This window comes from Ailuropoda melanoleuca, chromosome 10 (assembly GCF_002007445.2).
Source record: "Ailuropoda melanoleuca isolate Jingjing chromosome 10, ASM200744v2, whole genome shotgun sequence".
Lineage (NCBI taxonomy): Eukaryota > Metazoa > Chordata > Mammalia > Carnivora > Ursidae > Ailuropoda > Ailuropoda melanoleuca.
Window position 1 is genome coordinate 75,258,064 of NC_048227.1, and position 12,289 is coordinate 75,270,352.

The following is a 12,289-nucleotide window of genomic DNA, read 5'->3' on the forward strand; positions in this document are numbered from 1 at the left end:
ACAACAAAAAATACTAAAATAATAATTAAAAGCACCTTCTGAAAATTTTTAAAGAGTTTTAAAAATACACAACAGAAGAACACACCACATACCTAAGAAAAGTAACCTAGAATGACCCACAGTGATACATATTCTGATAAAATTAGAATCTTTAAAAAAACAGGAAAAAAGTCCTTTGAATATAACTGACTTAAGAAGGGCACAGGGGTATCTGGGTGGCTCAGTTGGTTAAGCATCCAACTCTTGATTTCAACTCAGGTCATGATCTCAAGGTTGTGAGACGGAGCTCTGTGCTGGGCTCATGCTCAGCATGGAGTCTGCTTGAGATTCTATCCCTCCCCCTGCTCACGCTCTTGCTCACGCTCTCTCTCTCTCTCTCTCAAATAAATAAATAAAATATTTAAGAAAAAAGAATCAAGGACACAAAAAGAAATTAAGAAAGTGCACATATAAACTATTATCAACATCCAAGAACTCAGGGAATATTAATTCCATGTGCTATTCCTGAACAATCTACTAGAAAATGACTTTCAAACCACCAAAGTTACTGGAAGACATGAGATATAAACTGATGGTAATCATTAAAAACATAGTTACCTTCAGAACTAAGTAAATAAGGGCTACATAAGAAAGAGCACAGTACGCAATAGTTATATGCTACGAGTTACATGCTACAAGTATTCAAAATGACATCAGATTTTAAAATTAAGAAATAATGGAATATTCTAATTCTCTCTTCCCCTGTGCCATTGAGACCCAAGAATAGTAGCATGGAAAAAAGAAGCCATAACTAGCAAATTGTAATAGAGAACACATTACGTGAAAATCTTCGGGCTTGAAGTTGAAATATAAATAAGAACTCATAGATATTTTATCTTTAAATATCCATTTTCCCTTACTTCTGTTCACTGAGAAGGTCTAATGAAATGAGTGCCCTTCTCCATCCACATCATGGTCCTAAAACAGTTTCCCACTAAACCAAACCAGTGCACTGGGTCTGGAGAAGAAAATGCACAAAATGACGATGAAACATCTCACAGCATCAGACAGCAGGAAACTACCAAAAACTACTGACATTGTATCAGAAGAACTCTGGAGCCAACTTGAAGAGGTTCTCACTAGCCGAAGATGGGACAGTTTGAGTTTTAATAGTAGTAATCATAGTAATAATTACAACAAATTGAAGTTAATCAAACATGTTTAAGTCCATGAGTTCATAAGAAGAAAAAGAATCAGTCACCTTCAGAGAATGATAAGTAATCAATTCATTAGATTGACAACCAATAACTAAAACAAAGATCTGAGCATTTATCCTCTTTCCTTAATGAAGTATGTCACTGGGTAGCGAAAGGTAGATGAGAAGTATCTCTTCTTTAACTAAACTAATACAAAAGAAAAAAGAGAATTAGAATTTCACAATTTACAGCCTGCACAAAATGAATATAGGCATTAAGCATCAATGGCTATGAAGATCACAAAAAAAAAAAGAGAGAGAGAGAGAGACATTTTGTGCCTCCTGTAATCATACCAAGAACCACCTCCAGCACTGCCAAAGGATCAAACTTGACTCTGGATGTGGCTGTCAGTTTACAAAAAAAAATTCAGAAGAACAAGTTGAATCGAAGAGGACATTTGTATGCAACCAGTAAAATGCAGACAGTGCAAAACTACCAGTCAGTGGTCTGGGTTCCTCCTCAATAGACAAACTGTGAGGAAAAGAAAGGGACAGAGGACAAACCCACAGATTAAAAGAGTGCTAAAAAAAATTATTTTAAAAGTGTTTAGGAACATACATGTAAGTGAAAAAAAAACTATGAAAAACCAAAGAAGGGCTAAAAGTTATAAAAACCATTATTTGCAGAGGTAGGGAGCTGGCTCAGGTGTGGCTGGGACTAAGCACTCAGAAGGAACCCATAGGGAGGCTGGCAAAGTCCCTCTTTTGTCCTCTGTGGCGTGTACCTTATAAAAATTCATCCAATCATAGTTTTTATTTTTGTGTGATTTGCTATGTTTTGTTGTACAGTAAAATTATTTTATAAATATCACATCTTTATACCAGATTGCTTTTCATAAAGAAGAAACCCAGCCTACTACCAGAGCCTCCATTTGGTAACACTGATCATGGGAAGTCAACGGAAAGTTGTAAAGTGCTTGATGTGACACACTTAGAAAATACACCGAAGGGCAGCTTTAGGAACAACAGAAGAAGAGTGAATTATGCTTGCACAGAAAAAGCAGTAAATTGTTATTTATAGATATTGATAGGAAGAAATCCTTGAGCTTCTATGACTGCCGGGCTTTCAGTCATGCTCCAGGGATAGATAAGAAAAGATAAAGTATTTTCCACACATTATTCATTTATAATCAATTATGTAATCTGCAGACAACAAATCCAAGAGTTTATAAATTATTGAAGACAGAAAAGAATGCATTCTATCTTCAAGGCATTGAACTCTTTATGGTAGAAAGCCACAGAACTAGCTAACCAAAATGACCCCAGGGATATTTAACAATCCTAAAAATTAAATATGATGAAATGTTCTGATGCTCACCATTTACACACATACACACCCAAAATGCCGAAGATAAAAGATAAACATTACAATCCATGATACTTGGTCAATGATTTTGCTTCAAGACTGATAGCCGTAATTCTTTGTATGAACCCATGAAGGAAGAATATAATGCCCTGGACTCAAATAACCAACATCCTGAGGAAAAGCAGCAGACTGACAAGAGTGATAGCTTAGCTACCAAATGGTACATGGTCTCTTAAGTCAAACAGAAATAATTGTAAATCAGCATATACACAGCAGAAAAACCACTACTGCTTAAACTAAGAATAAAAAGAGACAATCAGAATTAAAAACAAGCTAGTGTTCATCTATCGGTTTACAAAAAATCAGGGAAGCGCCACAGACATGGCTAACACTGCTTCCGGACATGACTCCCGTTCTGTAGAGAAAGTATAAAAGAAGCCAAGGCTGAAAGCACCAATAGCCTTGCCATGGATATCAGGACCACCACAAGCTTCAAACTGCCTTGGCAAACTTTTATTAAAGCTCAAAAGAGCCAAAAGGAATGGGGAATGTCCCTCACCTTTCACGCGTACCTAGGATAACTTATATGCAATTATGAAGGTAGGAAAAAAAAAAAAAAAAGGAAACAGATGGGTCTAACAGACAAATCAGTCCCAAGACAGAAAATGAGAAAACAAACTCACTGACTGGCTGTAAAAAAAAAAAAAAAAAGTAGAGGAAATTTGGAAAGTTGATCACTTCACTTACATCCTCCCTAATTCTGTCAACTGGTACTTCTTTCATCTGTCCCTCTCCTTCGCTACTCACATATTTTTCAGTTCCACCAGCACCGTCCAATCCCAGGCCCTCACTACTTGATATCTGCACGGCTAATAGTAGCTTCTTTCTGGTTTATATCTCCATCACGGCCTAGTCCCAACACTGCCAAAACCTGTATTTGCTTCCACTTTTCATTGCAAACCTTCCACTTGAGGAAGACACTTCTCCTGACGTTCCTATCCCACGCGCACACACACGGAGCTGCAGTGATACCCACGCCCACGTACCTTTGCTATCCACGTCCTAGAGATCCTTCAAAGGCTCAATCCAATCTTCCTTAATGATCTCGCCAAACATTCCAGTCGACGCAGCCCTCTCTCAACTCTGAAATAGCATAGTGCTTAGATTCTATAGTCTTTTCTTACTCACTTACAGAGGCATTTCTCAGGACTGAAAGGATCTTAAAAAGTATTCAGCCTCATGCTTTAACATCCTCTACAATTCCAGCAAGTGCTTATCCAGATTATACCTGGATAATTCCACTAATTGTAGTTTTACCACCTCCTGGAATAGCTCATACTATGTCTCAACAGCCCTACAATTACCAAGTTCTTCCTTCTAATCAGCTTATATCTCCCACCATAGAGCTTTGAGCAATTAGTTAGTATTGTACATTAGAACCTATACAGAACAAATTCAATCCCTCTTGAATATTCCCAATAATCTAAGATTTTAAGAAGTTTATCTGGTCTCCCACGAATCTCAAGATATATTGACAGCACATTCCTTTAGCCATTCCGACATCATGCCTTCAACTTTATTCACTGTCCTAGTAATTATATACTGCCTTTGTTATTCGAATATTTTAGATGTGTGTCAGCCATTCTTAAGGCCAATGACTTAGAAAATGTCAGGACTTTCACCAAGTCCAGACAGTAGGACAATTTTCACTATAACTCCTTCCTTTTTTTTTTCTTTTCTTTTCATGGTATCCAATGTAAGCTAATCACATATTACATGTTTAGTCAATCAGGTTTGGAAATATTCCTCTCAAATTAGTTTTCAACAAATTGCCCACCATAAACTTCATTGTTTTAGGCATAGATCAATTTCTTCCAAGAATTTTCCTTCATTATAATAAATGCAAAATTACCAGATTTTTTCTCAAAAGGAAACCATATCAGGGATAATAACATCTCTTGTGGAAATGAAGTACGCTACAAACATCCTGGCACTTCATGTGACAGTATAAATAGGCACAGAAAAACACCATGGCAAGGAAGCTTCAGAGGGAGCTCTGTGAGCAATGACTGTGTGGCATTTGAAATTGTGTAATGACAGGGTTCATCGGTTAAAATTTTTATACTGTCGAATTAACTCATTTTGTAAAAATCCATGCTTCTAATTTCCACTGCTTGCATGATGATATTCACATGTAGTGCAAGAATAAGGCCATGAAATCTCCGTGGACAGACAAAACACTATATGCTCAGAAGTTTCAGACCAACCATTTTCATTGATCCTCAGCTGACAAAAACTGGTACTGCAAGAGGTCAGTCTTTCTTCGGTGTTTTTTTTTTTTTTTTTAGAGCAACTTGCATTTTGTTTTACTAATTTTACTCTCCAATTATTTACTCTCAATCCATTGCTTGAATTATCTATTGCTCCATAAGGAATGCCATTTCCTTTGGCTGAGAAACTAGCTGTATCATACTACATTGGCAGTGACGAACCACTAACCGCAAAGTGATGGCTGACTCTCCCGTTTTGGCAGGCCCACTGAGGAGGCATGGGGCCAGCACCTGCGGCAATTACTGACATTGGCCCAATTGCCACAGCTTTGATGGCAATCTGCATAGGATTATCAGTCACACATTAAATAGCCTCATTTCAATTCACCAAAACAAATGGTATCACCAAATCTACCCACACAATTCCCTACTTTCAATAACTCTACTATTGAATTTCTCTGTCCCATGATGCATGCCCGCCAAGCTCTGTGATGATGGATGAAGTCATTAGCATTTTAGTTTCTACACTGAACCTGAAGCCAAAGCATATGGTCAGACAGATGTTCCAGCAGTGGGCTCTATTTGATTTGCCATGTAGGTGTCCACTTATACTGGACCTTCATAAAAGAATAGTAAGTCGTAAGTTATAGTCCAACCCTGTTTCAACTCTTTTACATCCTGAGAATTTATAACATGTTCTGATAACAGGACAGTCAGAACATGCTTTATTCTGTATTGCAGCATGCACTAATGATTAAAAATTACCCTCGAACCTAATCAAACAACTTCAAACGGACAAGACAGACAAAATGCAGGTTACTGTTTATAGGCTATTGCCCACCTATGGTTTGATTAGTAATGCCAGAATGTACCACATACTCACTTTGCCTCATTCATTATTGAGGTAAACTGTATATACAATGAATTGGATGGAACTTAACTTCAAACAAATGCATACGCACCCATGGACCCAACACCGCAATAAACACAGACGACATTTACAGAAAGTTTCCCCTGTCCACTTCCAGTCCCTCCTCATCACCCGCAAATACTGTCCTGATTTCTATCACAGAAATTAGTTTTGTTTTTTCCGATACTTAATGTAAATGTAACCATACAGTATGCACTTTTTTATCTATCCCCTTTCTGAAAACATACTATTGCTGAGATTTATCCACATCGGTAACTCATTCTTTGTTACTGCTGAGCAACATTCCATTGCTTGAATGAGCCACACATTGTTAAACCATTCTCCCGTTAATGGACACTGGGGCTCTTTACGATGATTGGTTATTATGAATAAAGCTGTTACAAACATTCTTACACAAGTCAATTCTGAACACGTGCCTTTATTTCTATTGTGTAAGTACTTGGGAGTGCAACTGCTGTGTCATGTTAGTTATTTCCTTATATATTCACTTTTTGCCACCATCACTTTATTCTTCATATTAGTAAGCACTACAATAAGAGAGCATGACTAACATTTTTAACCTACAAAATGTATAACCTAATTTTTCTCTTTCCTATGAGACAATTATCTGACACTTCTCAGAAATATAGCCAGTTGTTTTTATTGTTTTATTTCAATATAAATTGTACATTAAAATTTCATTTGTGATTTTGTTTCCTATAACCTGTGTTTTACCATAAGTCTTAAGTTATGATCCACAAATTCCCTACCACTGAGGGTTCCTTGGAAACACAAAACAGCATAGTTCTAAAACTTATTGGAAGCACCGAGAAACATCTGTTCATGTGGGAAAAAACTGCAAATCGTAACCTGACAACAAATGTTGTGCTTATATCTGGAATGCATGCTACTTCATTGAGTTTTATGATCGAAAAGGAATTTGGAAATTCTCTACAAGCGACTGAAGTCTTTACTCTAAGTCCCTTTTCCAACATGAATGAACTTCATAACGCAGCATTTTAAGCTATGGCCCAGAAAAACCTCATAATTTTACCATATCACTAGCTTGTTGACACTAAATAGACTTCTAAAAACAGTCATCCATGTTGTTTTATGCATCAGTAGTTCACTGAGCATGTAACAAGGCGGTTAATTTGGGGAATATATTTTGTCATTGTTTTCTAAATGTCTGAATGAATGACCTAATTCTAAGACTCTGTAATTATATAATCTGAGATCTTACAGGAAAGAACAGTCCCTAAAGATACATCCAGAACCACTAGGATATATACCTTAAGAATTACTCTAGATTCAGGTAACTCAAGTGTTTGCTTTTGTGTGCTTTACCTTTAATTTACCTAATAATTTGTATGTCATTTTAAACAAAAAATGACATATCAATTGTAAGCTAAAGACAATGAACAAGAGAGATTTATTTTTTAAATGTATTTCCATACACAAGTTATTTTATTTTATTTATTTATTTGGGGGGGAGGGACCGAGTGAAAGAATTTTCAAGCAGACACCTCGCTGAGCACAGAGCCAGACACAGGCTCAATCTTACAACCCTGAGATCATGACCTGAGCCAAAATCAAGAGTCGGATGCTTAAAGGGCTGAACCACCCAGGCATCCCTCCATATGTAAATTACTTTAAATGTCAAATGCTATCAGGTATTATGGTTAAAAGGGTTGTAGTATATCATTGTTCCTTTAAAACAGAAAACTCGCTGCTTTTCTGTTTTTTGTTTTTTACCCCATATTTAAACATTTACCAATTGATGCTTAATACCACATAATGTAAGTGATTTGAAAAACATAAAAAGTCGGATCACCATTTTTTAATGACACCTACCATGGCAAGTATAACAGCTACTCCATTATCCCATTCCTACTGTGACAGGATGCAGTAACCTTTCATTTTGAGTTGCTTCCAATACGTTCTCAGGACTGTCAGCAGATATTTTAAGTAGTTGTTCTCATAATGATATTAATTTCGAGGCCATTTTTACCCATACAAAACTAATAACATAAATAATTTCACATTCTTCCATCAAACAAAAAAAGTAATGAAGGCCATGTCTCGGGCCATCAAAAATAATGCAAAGATCCAGTTTAGCATCTTATAGCTGGAAAGGATCTTAGTTTCTACCCACATCTCCTTTCACAGATAAGGAACTTATTTATAAAACAGACTGAATAGTTCAATGAATTCTCTAAGTCCACACACTTAACTGTGTTGGAAAGGTTAAAAGGTTCAAATCAAGGTTAGAATTAACAGTTGGGCAGCCTGATTTCTCGAAGTCGTTCTGCACCAAGCAAACAGGACTTGACATCAATTTTTATGGCTTGGCTTTCAGACTCATAATGGAATCAAGATTCTTTCTGTTTTATTATATTTCTACCACTTTAAACAAAAGATGTTTGTTTGTTTTTTTAAATCACTGGCCACATTCTGACTGACTCACTACATATTTATATAAAATAACTAGTCTTATTCATTTGAAAACATCCCTCAACTGAGTAATGGATAGTTTTCAGTATTTCTTAAACATGAAGAAGGAAAATTTAAAAGAATAAGTTAAGGTAATTTAAGTGGTATTACTGAGAAAGTAGAAAAGCTTTTTTAAAGAATAAGGTAAATATGTAAACTGCTGAGGAATTGGGAAATCTCACTGTCAAAACAGAAGAGAAATACACAAATTCACCTTAGGATGTGTAAAGAAAAGAGGAGAAAAAAGAAAGCAGAGTAGATGTTTAACAGAATATTTTTTTTTAATCTCTCATCTTTCTTCTAAAAGTGACAGGAGGAATATTTTTTAAAACTATACTGAAATGGGCCAATCTACAAAGTAGGAAACAAACAATAAACGAGCAGTGTTTTGACTGCAACCCACTCAGAGCAGCAGGGCCAGAAAGTCTTTGTTGCCACAAGGCAGCTGGTGTCTGAGTACACAAAACCCTTTTATTTCAATGTCACATTAAATCCTGGGGCATAAAACCAGAGGCAGACTGCAGAGTCTCTGGTTCTCCAAGACAAGACTGTACGGATCACAAGAAAGTCAAATGCCAAATAATGTTCCCACCTAAATGGAAAAAAAAATTAACTAATTAGGAAAAAATGTCTAAAAATTGTTTATTTAGTCTGAGTAAGACAAAGGGATTCTGACTTGATGTTTAGCTGATAAAACAGACCGCTTATTATACAGTACCTTCTCTAGAAAGAATTATCTTATATTTCAATATCTGTAAGGGAAATCAGCATAATCACAGAAAAAAAATAGGGGCTTCATTTCCTTTTCACATATTCATGATGATATCCCAATACCTGCAAATCAAATGAATTATAAAAGTAGTGATAATTAAGTTTATTTGAGTACATGGGTTAACATCCAAGTGGATGTGAGGATTTGATAAAATAAGAAATTTATAACCTCTAGTACAATATTGGGCACTATACTAGGTATGATTTCAAAAATTATTTATTATAATCATGACCCCAACCCCCCACAACTTAATGATTATCCCCAAGAGTAATTTTATCTCTTTAAAGATATGGTAAAATAAATGCTGAAATCTATGTTCAAGAAACTATGCTAGTCTTAAAATGATTTTTCTCTTTTGGTCTCTATCGACATTCTCAGGAATTTAGTTCTAACCAATTAAATCCCACCCTTCATTCTGATGCAAATGGAACACAAAGATAATAAGTGCTCAGAGAATATTATTATGTACGTTCTAGCCTCAAATATTTAGCTCAACAGCCATCTTTCCTTGGGCCATCCTCCTGACTTTAGAGCTGCTCCAAGTCCCTTCTACCTCCCACCCCCACTGCCCTGGGACTGGCAGATACTCTCTAAAGGCATGGCACCTTCCTTAGTCTCTTGTTATTTCTCTGATTCTTTCAAAGCTCTTTGTATGTACCATTTGCATTTCCCCAACATAATGCCAAACTTTAATTCATTAAATACATATTTACCGAGGATTTAATATGTGCAAAGCAAATGTCTTGACCTCATATCTGTGATGAACCCTTATACACAAAAGTTCTGAAAAAAAACTTAATTGGCTCTCTTCCAATTCACATTTCAGGAAGCACTCCTAAAGGTTTCTTAAACTATTTTTTTCAAATGTATCAGAGTATAACAGTTCCTACTTAAGTGCTCTGCTCTCATAAGTTGAGCTTTCAAAATATTAAAGGAGGAAATTTTCATTTTTTTCCTACTTTGAATGGATTTAGAAAAAATGGTTCTTACAGTTATACATAACTTTAGAGAAACATTCGTTTTCACTAGAAACTAACCCAAATATTTATCAACTATATACTGTTAACTGTTTATACATCTTCCCAAAATGGAAATATCTGAAATGAAGCTACAGTCAATTAAAACGGACCTACACAAGAGAACTTGTCTCCCTCTCTCCCACATACACAAAAATGACACCAGAAGCAGCACTTTTTGATTTTTTAAAAATCAAGTGTACCCGTTAGCTCAGCTGTCCGCTTGGCCTTACCTGCAGCCATAACTTGTTATGCACAGCATCTCTGCCCGTAGCAATACACTGAAATGTAGCGTTCTGCCCTGCATTGACCTCCACGTCCCCCAGACGGAGAAAATGAGGAGATTTATCTGTGAAGGCAGGAAAAAAATTTACTATTTTCACATGAAGAAAACATGCCATGTTACTTTTTCCCAAGAGAATAATGTTGTTAATACTTTTACCTTTGGCCACCACGAATACCGTATGGAAGAAAATGGAGTTTTCTTTGTGCTGAAATACACACTCCCTCTCACAATTCCGCCCCCTCCCCAATTGCTAGACCATTGCTGTATACAGAGAGAGCACTCAACAGTTACTGCTGGTGGTTGGCCTCAGCAGGTCACATATGGGTGATAATAAAACATTTACAAGTCAAAGAAAGCAAAAGAGATCACATAGGCATAAATCAGAGTATAAGCGCAAAGTATAATGAAAACATACAATGATCTCTAACATACTGACATAGACATGGCTGTCGAACTATGAACTTACAACTTAAGCAGATCTCCTTTCTTTTAAAAAAAATTTTCAATAACTAGAGTCCTCTAGTACTTCAAAGAGCAAGGGGATATTTTTGTTTCTCTCAAATAGATTATCAGCTTCACCGTTTCAAAATCTACTTCCTATTCCTTCATAGTTGGAAGAAAGTTACCCAAAAGAAATACCAGACCAACAAAAAGTGATGACTGTAGTCAAAACTTACATGACTTATACAGCTGTCAAATTAGAGCTCTCTATGATTACCTTTTAAAACTGAAGCTTATTCATGTTTTCAACTGAAAGTAAATACACACAGGAAAAGTTAAGCCTCAGAAAGTAAAGGCAAGCTCACAGTAAAACTGCTGTTGTGTTTAATTCATATTTTTATTTGTTTACTCCTGAGAACCTTTCTTCCACGTTTCTCTTCCATTAAGTGTAAACGAACAGTAAGTAGATGGAAACATCATGCTTATGTACTAATGGACTGAAAGAATTTATGAGCAAACCAACTCGACTGAACTTTGAGTGAGACGATTTTGTTCCTCTTTTCCTTAGAATGCACTGCATGGAATAAATTGTATGACCCTTGCCTGCGACCTTTTTCTTCAGCACCTCATCTTAGTATAGGCTTTAAAAAGGGAAATGCTTGAACTAGAGCATGAACTAGAACAGTGGTTCTCAAATTGTGAACTCTAGGCCCGCAGCACTGGCATCACCTGGGAACTTATTATAAGAGCAAATTTTTAGGCCCCATCCCAGACTTACCGAATCAGAACCAAGGAGGGGCCACACAAACCGTGATTTGCCACCCCTGGCAGGTGATGCTGATGCACAATAGGGTTTAACAAGCTCTCATCAGGAGCATGGTGCCCCCTCCCCGTGCACAGTGCTTACAATGTGTGAGAAAATTTCCACCAGGAGGATTACTGAACAGATCATCTAGAATTCATGGGCCCTGTAAAATGCCGCTGTTGGGAGATACAGGTAAAATTTGAGTTTATGCCAGCTGTTTTATGTCTGGCTCAACCGAACGCATGAATGAAATGTCTTTCAGGAAATGTGATGTACACACAAAATTAGTTACACCATTTGAAAATCACCCAATGGGCATCTAAAGACAACAAAACTATGTGTTAGTAAACTGAGTTCTTTGTTTTGTTTGGTTTCTGTTATTTTGTTGTTTCATATGGATTAACCAGATATTTATTGTAAAAAATTTAGTCTGAAGTTTGGAATACGGTGAACTAATTCATTCTCTTCCCTTCACTTCAACTTGCAACTGAGCAGATCACACGTTTAGTGAGGTTTCTTTTAGTTTCCTTTCAGTTGAGCTCTGACTTGTTATTCTTCTTTGCTTTCCTTGACTACTTAATAAAACCAAAAGATGGAGTCTGCCCTATCTAGAGTTTCATTTATATTTGCATTTTGTTCTCTGTAATTAAATAATTAAAAGAACCCTTTAATATGTGTACAATTAGTTACAATTCTGAAAACTATTTGATTAATAAATTCGAGAAATATTTCAGTGATCTTCTAAAACTGAACAGA

The 12,289-nt window shown here is 36.2% G+C and overlaps 1 protein-coding gene across 10 annotated transcripts in view; it reads right to left on the bottom strand.

The window, feature by feature from the left end:
* Positions 1 to 12,289, bottom strand: part of PTPRK (protein tyrosine phosphatase receptor type K) — a 553,021-nt gene that overhangs the window by 265,888 nt on the left and 274,844 nt on the right. For all 10 annotated transcript variants that reach the window (XM_034669108.1, XM_034669107.1, XM_034669109.1 and 7 more), the window contains one exon: positions 10,235 to 10,350. In XM_034669108.1, the coding sequence (XP_034524999.1) occupies positions 10,235 to 10,350 (116 nt within the window). The remainder of the gene's footprint in view (positions 1 to 10,234; positions 10,351 to 12,289) is intronic.